At 52.0% G+C, this 9,165-nt stretch overlaps 2 protein-coding genes across 3 annotated transcripts in view; both read right to left on the bottom strand.

The window, feature by feature from the left end:
• The window catches only part of IRF8 (interferon regulatory factor 8), a 93,960-nt gene extending 92,493 nt beyond the window's left edge, over window positions 1-1,467 (bottom strand). The window contains exon 1 of the mRNA XM_073796389.1: window positions 1,343-1,467. The gene's annotated coding sequence lies outside the window, so the exon portion shown is untranslated. The remainder of the gene's footprint in view (window positions 1-1,342) is intronic.
• COX4I1 (cytochrome c oxidase subunit 4I1) lies at window positions 1,404-9,078 on the bottom strand. 2 transcript variants are annotated; one of them, XM_004310819.4, is made up of 5 exons: window positions 8,938-9,078; window positions 7,699-7,772; window positions 3,259-3,426; window positions 2,535-2,666; window positions 1,404-1,647 (listed from the first exon to the last, which is right to left on the bottom strand). In XM_004310819.4, exons 2-5 carry the CDS (start codon window positions 7,769-7,771, stop codon window positions 1,511-1,513), a joined length of 510 nt encoding a protein of 169 aa, XP_004310867.1. In that variant the 5' UTR covers window position 7,772; window positions 8,938-9,078; the 3' UTR covers window positions 1,404-1,510. The 2 variants fall into 2 exon arrangements, with proteins under 2 accessions (XP_004310867.1, XP_019790705.1); XM_019935146.3 differs by having other exon boundaries at window positions 8,963-9,038.
• Window positions 9,079-9,165: the final 87 nt, after the last annotated feature.

Consider the following 9,165-nt stretch of genomic DNA (forward strand, 5'->3'; position numbering starts at 1 on the left):
CTTAAGGATGGTGGGCTGGATCGAGCATTCATTGTTTCCTCCTCAATTTCCAGGAAAATGGCAGTAAAGGGATTTTTTTTTTTTTTAAGGCATAGACCCACAAAGACAGAGAGACAGAAGAGGACAACAGTCTCATCTTGGAAGCTGACGCTGAGGTACAGGAGGCCATCCTCTGAGCAAGTGCAAGAGTGGTTCCGACGTGGCCGGGGGAAGCCCCCAGGCCCAGGGAGACTCCATGTGAAGCCACTGCGGGGCAGCAGCAGTCCGGGGGTCAGTCTCCAGCACCCCCGACTCCCACTCAGGCAGAGCCCTCGGCCTCTAGCTGCATTCAGCTCCACCACCCAACCCGGGAAGGGCCCCTTCCTCTTGGGGTCGTTCTGGGGAGTGAGACGGTGAGCGCCTGGCCCATGGCAGAGGACCCACCAGTGATCGTTCAAGGGTCAGAACTCCAGCCCCACCACAGGAGCCCTCGCTGGCAAGGAGCTGAAAATGGCGCTGCCCGAGGGAGGTCCAAGCCACCCAGAGCCACACTGGTCCTCACAGCCAGGCTCGCACCCCACAGCTCCCGGCATTTCCTCTCCCCCCAGACGGCCCCCCGGGGAGGCAGCTGGCCCTTGAGAACAAACCAGCAAGGCCATTTCCAGAGCAGCGGGAGATACTGCAATCAGGGGCTACAGTTCACCTGCCCCTCCTGTTACACTGGTTGGTTCAAGCCCTCTCACAAGCCTATCTGAGGCCAACTTCCTGTGACATTCCTCTGGTCGAGCTCTAGGGAACAACTTCCCTTCCCAGTCACAGCTCCCCCCTGACCCACCCCTGCATCGATGCTGCTGGGAGACCCCTCTGCACCAGCTCTATTCTGGAATCTGTTCTGCTTCCCTACGCAGGGGCTCCAGGACCCAGGGAAGGGAACGGACGTTAGAGCAAGGGGAGAGAACCACAGGATAGACCGAGGAGCCCCCACAGGACGCCTGCCGGGGGCTCGGGCAGGGCTCCTTAACTCCTGCCCGGCCTACGACTGGCTTCGCTGTTGCTTCTTAGATAAAAAAAAGGCAGGAGCGCAGAACCCGGTCTGCCCTTCCCAATCTCGTGGTCACACACTCCAACCAACACTCACAATTTCAAGGGGAGAGACAGTCCCAGGGGAAAAGCGACCACGGTGAGGTCTGTCAGTCTGGCTACTGCGATGGGGATTCACTCTCATAAAAATCTCTTGTCAAACATCCCATGCCACAGCACTGTATATTTTTAGTTTTTATATGCTATTCCCTAATAAAACTTATTTTTGCCAGTTCATTTATACCCAAAGTGTACTTAATACGGACACCTGGGAGAAACTTACTGTGTTTCGAACGACGCTTTCACTTCCTTCAGTTATCATCAAAGAAGCAGCCACGAGGACGCCACGTAAACTGCTCGTTTATTAGCACTGGTACTGGGAAGGAACGCTCCCGTAAACGTGCGGAGCTGCAGGGAGGTGACGGGGGGCTCCGGCGTGCGAACGCGGCCCTCATTTCTTCCACTCGCTCCTGTCGTAGTCCCACTTGGCTGAGAAGCCCTGGATCGGGGCCACCTTCATGTCGAGCATCCTCTTGGTCTGCTTGGCCACCCACTCCTCCTCGAAGGTGTGCGGGACGGGGCCGTACACTGCAGTCCAAAACAACTTCGTGAGGCAACGCTGTCCTGACCAGGCGTTTCCAAGCCAACGTGCTACACGGGGGAGGCCTTCCCCCATCTCACTGGCAACCCGAGCAGCACAGTCATCTGCCACTTGACAGCCACACACAGGCGAACACACTGATTTCGAATCCTGGGCACTGACAACTCAGTATTTCCAAATTATTCCTTCGTTTGTAAAAGCAAGCAATAAAATACTTAAGCTAAAAGCAGAGCGTCCTCTCTCCAGGATACAGACAATGGGTCTACAGGCAAGCACAGAGCACAAACAGAACGAAAGGTGACGCGGGGGAAGAGCAGAGGGTCACAGGTCTGTCACCGACCCGCGTCCACAGGCAGGCCACAAACACAGGATCACACCTGCTCAGCACGGGAAGATACCTGCTCGGCTGGACAGAGAGAACGCAGGACAGGCAGCACCAGAACAAGCACACAGGCAGCGCAACGCTGGCCGGGCGGAAACTGCTAGGTCCGAAGACCCAGAACTCTGGTTACTGAGCTGCAGTCCCCGACGGCAGAAGCAGCCCTTGACGCGTAAACGTTCCCTTCTCCTTGAGCTAACCTCCACTACTCCTTCTTCTGACAACTGACTGGCGAGCAGAGAAAGCACTACTGGATACGTGGCGGGCCGCACAAAGGAAGCCGTTCGTGACCGAGTGTGGCCCGCTCAGAATAAAGCAGACTCTGCTTACACCACTTCTGTTCACGCGAGCCAGTCTCTCAAACCCGGTACACAAGCTGGGGATGGAGCCCAGGACGGAAGCGCCGATTCTGTGTGGAGGCCCCATGGCCCACTCTTGGGCACCGAAAGATGCAGCCGTTCCGGGTACACGGCCCCTTCTCTCCCCGCCACTCACCGTACAGCTTCTCCCAGATGAGGATGAGACCAGTGAAGCCGATGAAGAACATGGCGGCGCCCACAACCGTCTTCCACTCGTTTGTGCTCCTGTTCATTTCTGCGAAGCTCTCCTTGAACTTGAGGCGGTACACTGGGGACAGAAAGGACAGCGCTGCAGGCGCAGAGAGCCATGGGGACCGACAGCCCCTCCGCAGCGCGGGGCTCCATCACTCCTCCCCACAACACGGGGGCGGCAAACATACAGCTAGGAACACGACACAGGCCTGAGGCCCGGACGCACCCACGCACACGTAAGGGGGAAGGAAGGAGATGCATGAAGTCATGGAGTTTACTCTGGGCACAAAAAGGCAGTGAAATTCCTTCTCCTTTAGATTAAGGTTTAAGGGTCTGTTTAAGCCCATAATACTTTCATGCCTCTTTCCTACCTGACAGCGAAATTTCGCTGATCTTCCATCAATAATTTACAGCCAACCCAGTCCCACCCAGGGAGGCCCCGAGAAGCTACTCTCATACGCTAAGCCCTCCGCAGAGCCCTGCATCCTTGTTCCTGCTCCTCCCCGGGGGCGCTGGAGCCAACAAGCCTGGACAAAGGGGCCTGGGCCCTGGACAGCCCCACAGAGCCACAGGAACCCACCCTCCCCAGCACGCTGCGCTCTGGGCAGCAGCCCAGGACCAGAATTCTCGGCCAACGCAAGCTGCCCTTGCTTCCCTTCAATACCCACATTCCACTTTCTCATCGATGGAGAGGCTGCTCCAGGAGGCCTTCTCCTTCTCCTTCAAGGCCTTCTGGCTGGCAGAAAGGCTCCTGACGTGGGCCACATCGGGCAAGGGGTAGTCACGCCGGTCGACGTAATTCGGGAGAGCATAGTCTTCACTCTTCACAACACTTCCTAAAACATGCATTGGATAAATATTTGAAAATTCACATGGGTTCAGAGTTACAAACAGGGCGGTGCTTCTAAACACCAAAGTAAGTACGTGTATGTGCACCCTGAAAACTTCAGTTACCCCAGGGGCTGTGGCCACCATTCCAAATAGCCACAGGACTGTCATGTGCAACAGGGAACAGGCCTGTCCCGAGGGGCCCAGACGGCACAGTGAGGCTGGCAGATGGGTAACAGCAGCGCTCTTCATCACAGCAAAACAAAAACCTGCCAGGGGCCTCGCTAACAAGGCGGCACTTCCAGCAACGACCAGTGTTCATGTAGAGTTCAGAGGGGGCGCTCAGGTTCCCTGGACTGGACTGCAGACCGGACTAAGTGAAGGCCCTTCTGCAAGGGACTCCAACTAATAGGGAAGAACAAAAACAATATACAACTCATGAAAAGGGCTTCCCTGGTGGCGCAGTGGTTGAGAGTCCGCCTGCCGATGCAGGGGACATAGGTTCGTGCCCCAGTCTGGGAAGATCCCACATGCCGCGGAGCGGCTGGGCCCGTGAGCCATGGCCGCTGAGCCTGCGCGTCCGGAGCCTGTGCTCCGCAACGGGAGAGGCCACAGCAGTGAGAGGCCCGCGTACCGCAAAAAAACAAAACAAAAAACTCATGAAAGAAACAAGGTTCAAAGTTCAGAAAGAAAGATGTATGAAAAGCTGGTTACTGCACCCCTGCTTATTACAGCAAAGTACCAAACAACCTGTGTCCAACCAAGGACGCACTAAGAAGCTGTGCTCCTTAGAAACACGCCATCATGGAGCCATTTGGCCTGTTCAACAACGGTTCACCAAGCACCTACTGTATGCCAAGCGTGGCTCCAACCTGGGGTGATCAGTGAACAACGCAAACATTCCTGCCTACCAGTGTCAACGTGCTAGAAGTGGGAATCAAACAATAAACTACAGAGCATGTTGGGAAATGAGAGATCTGGAAAAAAAAGAAAAAGGCAAGCAGAGGAAGGGAACCAGTGGTACATGCATGGCAGGAAACAAGTTACAACAGTACAATGAATGACAGAGATCCATGTGCCCAAAATGGAAAGACAACTGTGTACCCGCCAAGTCACAGAACACCATCAGGGTTATGTTTTCTTTTTAAAAAGCTAAGTTACATGTAGATACTCACAGGTATGTGTAACTAAACACACAAAACCCCTGGCAAGTTAAACCCAAGCTGTTATCAGTGGAAAGAGGAGAGGACAAAAATGAGGATTCTGCTCAAAAAGTGAGAAATTTTAGTGCCTTCACGTGGGTGTGTCCCCATGTATTCTTCCAGTAGAGAGGAAAAAAGTTCAGACAGCAGGGGAAAAAAGGAATAGCTTCAATTTTATTTAGGGTTTTCCCTCTGCAAAAAGCTGTGTTTAATTCTACCCTACATCTGCAAGAAAATGTTGTGTTCCAAACTGATTTAGAGGTATGAAGTCCTGCAAAAATGCTTCACCTCTATTTAGCTTAGTCCCAATGATTAAAATCTCCCAAACACGTTAACAGTAGTGAAATAAAACCTTGAGTCTTAAAGCAGTAAAGTTTCTCTAGGTGCGTATCTGTGACTTGCAAATGCCTAGCGTACTTACATATTTATACCCGACCTTATCCCAAAAGGATGTGAGATGAAAATGGCCAGAATTACCTTCCAATTTAAAAACTCTCAAAATGATGAGTGGAGTACAAAGCACTCAGGTTACACATGAGTTATTAAAAATAGATGTTAACCGGGGTCATGAGAATGTTCTACAATTGACTGCGTGATAATGGCGCAACTCAGTGAATGAACTAAAAAACGACTCAAGTGCACCCTTTAGTGGGGGAATGTGTTATGTAAATTCCATCTCAATAAAGCTGTTATAAAGACGTAAATGCTCATAACCTTCAAGCACTCTAAGCATGAAATTGCACTTTCTAGAACAAGAATGGCCAATCCGTGCTCTCAGGGCTGCCAAGGGCCCTTCAGCAGTTTGGGCCTGGTCCCCAGTAAGTGGGGGCGGGGAGGGGAGTGCAGAGCACAGACACGTAAAGGTTCACACACCAAGCATTCCTGTTAAAGAGAGAAAAGCAAAGACGTTGCATTCTAGTGCATGTTTTAGCATGTGTATCCTCAAATTGGATGGATTTTGGGGAGCCTCTGCTGAGGCAATCTGGTGAATCTAAGCTCCCCTCTCAATCAGACGTGTCACCACACAAATATCCGAACTTCCCACAAGGGCTACCAATGGCGCTCCAGACTGTGCTATTTTATGTGGAGAACCGGTTCATGTATTCGTGTGCGACTTGTACAACTAAAACTCTAAAATTAAAGGACGAGACTTGTCTAATGGACTGCAGTTCTCTCCACCTGCCTACCGTGTGCTGGAGACGCGGCAATGAACAAGCCCGGTAAGGTCCCTGGCCTCCAAAGCTGGCGCTCTAGAAGCAGACGACACTCTAACTACCCCAAATCCACAGTCTCTAAGGAAGCACAAAGCAAGGTAAGGCAGGACAGGTGGTCAGGAAAGGCTGTTCTAAAATAACACCTGCACGGAGGGTGATGATTCGAAAGAAGCAACCGTCCACACCTGTGGAGCTGAGGCACGACGGGCCCACGCGGGGCATCTGGGGAACAGAACGCCCGTGCGGGCTGGGAGCCTGAGCCCACAGGAAGGGCTGGTGTGGGCTGCTCTCTGCCGCTCTGGGTCTGACATGACGAGACCAGAGAGGCTGGGCGCTGTTCGTACTCCAGGCACAAGAAGCCAGCAGGGGCTTCAAGAAGGGACTGACTAGATCCGACCTCCTCTGCCTAACGCAATACCCTAAGAATAAGTCACGGCCAGTGCCACCGAGGGAGGTTTGAGCTGACTTCTTACAGAAGATCCGAACGACCAAAGGGACATGAAAGAACTCCTGGGGGTGACGGAAGTATTGTATGTCCTGACAGAGGTCATTGTTACACAACTGTGTGAGTGTACCTAAATCCATAGAAACGTAACACCTAGAAAAGATAAATTTTCCTTTCTGTAAATTATACTACCAACTAAACTAAGCAAACAAACTAAAAGCTAAGGAAATACATTAGCAAAACCAAAATGGAAACAAAATGTAATTTCTGTCCTACGTGACTTGCCAGGCTTTTAGTGAAGGAGTGCTTCTTTCTGCGTGTATTAACTAAACAACTAATTTTTCATTACCTAGTCATTTAAATCACATATTTCAATAATACTCTTACTAATATGATCTGTTTTAGAGTCTATGTCCATCGTGTTACCCTGAGCAATACCAGCAATATAGAGAAACGTAAGACAACAGTACTGCCAATTAAAGGACACAATTTTAAGGAAAAATTCACACACAAAGCAACTCAGGCAACAGCTTTTGAGCCCCCGGATACATAAGCCTTGCTCTCTGACTTTATCACCCACCACTCAAGCCTTGCCCTCGACCCCTCAGTAACACAACCTGCCATGCTGACTTGCATTTCCTCCTTCTGCTTGTTCTCCCTCCGACTGGAATGCTGTGAGGTTAAACCTACTAGCCCTTCAGCAGAGCAAGGCCTCTCCTCTAGAAGCCTCCCCTGTACCCCAGAGGCCAGGCTAAATGTTCCTCCTCAGGGTCCATCTCTTACTGAAACACTGCTTTCATGTATCTTCCCTCTCCAGACTGCAAACATCCTTGGGGAATGATTTCATATCTCATATTCTTTTATTCTAAGTGCCTAACAGTAACAAGTACAAAGAAGATGCTTGATAAATGCAAAACTAACCTCGCTATGTGCCAGGCACTGCACTAAGCTGTTTACATATATTTCAGGTGAGAAAACAGATTCCTAAACTTGAGTAACTAGTCCAAGGTAGAAATGAGATTGAACCCAGTTCAGGCGAAGAACTCCAAGCTCCTTCCCTTCCATTGTCCCAATAATGTAAACCGTGTTCAAGGTAAGTGGCTGGGAGTTTTGTCGGAGGGAGAGAGTGTTAAAGTCAGGTATAGTGGGGATCTCTTAAAAGGGGTGGAACTTGAACCTGAAAATATGGGAAGGGAAGGAAAAGGGGGAAAATACCAGTCTAAGCAAAGACTCAGACCAGAATTCAATATGATTCATAAATAACTCTCTAATCTAGAAGTATGCCCCATTAACATATTTATACCTCCCCTCAAGTTCCTCAACAGCGTGATCAGGATCTTAGCCATCTCAGCCCTCTGTGTTTGAAACTCCAGCACAGGGCCTTAAACAGAGCAGAGCAAAAAGAAAAGTTACACTTACCGTGTGCCCGTACACACACCGAAGTGGAAATTGCTCGCTTGCCAATTAGGCTAAATACTCTGGTAGCCAACATTCTGAAAGACAAAAACGTACCTTCCCTATGAATAAGCGTAAACACCTATTAGGAATGATTCCTTTTTGCCCCAATGCATTTTGGAAGTCAATGCAATTCTTTTCTCTTCTTCTCCCCCCTAACATAACTGATCCCTTCTTCATTACTGACTCTGAATTCACAAACTAACCAAGGATGAGATTTTTTTTTCTCAGCAGTCAGCACGTCTTAACGGAGCTTCATTATAAACCAAGCACCATATGTATGCACTTAAGGCAATTCGGAGAAAACTGGGTTTTGGGGTTATTTTGCATATCGTTTCTCTGCTTTTGTCTTTTAAACATTAGCTTTCTTACAAAGCAAAGAGAAAAATATTTTTAAAGGAGACTCTGGAAAAGCTAGAATGTGCTATGATGGGCTCCACTGTTCAGAGAAAAAAAGTCAACAGTTCAAAGGGACGGTGGCACGCACTGCATTCATTATCTGGTTTAAGACCTAATGTGTGCACAAGACAGGAAGGGGAAACCCGGGAGAAAGGCTGCAAACAGGGCCCTGGGCCACTTCCAAACCCTACAGGACAACGAATGACCTGGATGACCCCCTTCTCACCTGGGCCTTCACTGAATCATGCCTAGCTCCCCTACCTCCCCCTCCCTTAAAACTGGACGTTTCAGGGGACCCCACCGATGACGAAAAGGATGCCAAACGCATTCAGAAAATACCCATTACGGGCAGAAGCATGACAATCAGGGCTGAACTCGTTCCCGTTTCCCTTGTTTTCTCCACCTGCCTGGCCCGCGCGTGGGCGGACGCCGAACGCCTGCCCCTGACCCCGTTACACCCGGGGCAGTGGCGCAGCACCGTCTGAAGGGGTGGCCGGGAGCCCGGAAAGCGACCTGCCCTAGGGTGCGCGCCCGCGGCCAGCGGACGCTCCAAGGTCAGAGCCGAAGCCAGCCCGCGGCCGCGGCAGCGCAGGCAAGGACCGGCCGATGCTTCTGGGAGGCACAGAGACCGCCACCGGGCAGCTCCGGAGTCCGGAGCCCCCGCCGGCCGGCCTCAATGTCACCGGGACCGGAGGCCCAGCGCCGGTTCCTGCTGGCGCCGCGCGGCGCGCACGCAGGCCCGGCGGCTCCCTGCGCCCGACCCTCACCAGCCTCGCGATGCAGACCGGTCGCCGGCCGCCTCACCTGCCGCCGGCCAGCCGCTGCTCACCTTGCCAGCCAACGACCGCCCTCTACGCCCCGGGTACTCACGACCGGAAGAGAGCGAGGCCGCGCCGCGGAGCACCACGGGATCGAGGAGGACCCCACCCCGCGCCCGACCGCACAGGAGGTCACAGGACCGGAAGTCGGGGGGCGCCGCGAACGTCGTAAAACGCAGGGCCGGGCTGCTTTCCGGCGGCCGCTGGGAGACAG

This window comes from Tursiops truncatus, chromosome 19 (genome assembly GCF_011762595.2).
Source record: "Tursiops truncatus isolate mTurTru1 chromosome 19, mTurTru1.mat.Y, whole genome shotgun sequence".
In the NCBI taxonomy this organism is placed as follows: domain Eukaryota; kingdom Metazoa; phylum Chordata; class Mammalia; order Artiodactyla; family Delphinidae; genus Tursiops; species Tursiops truncatus.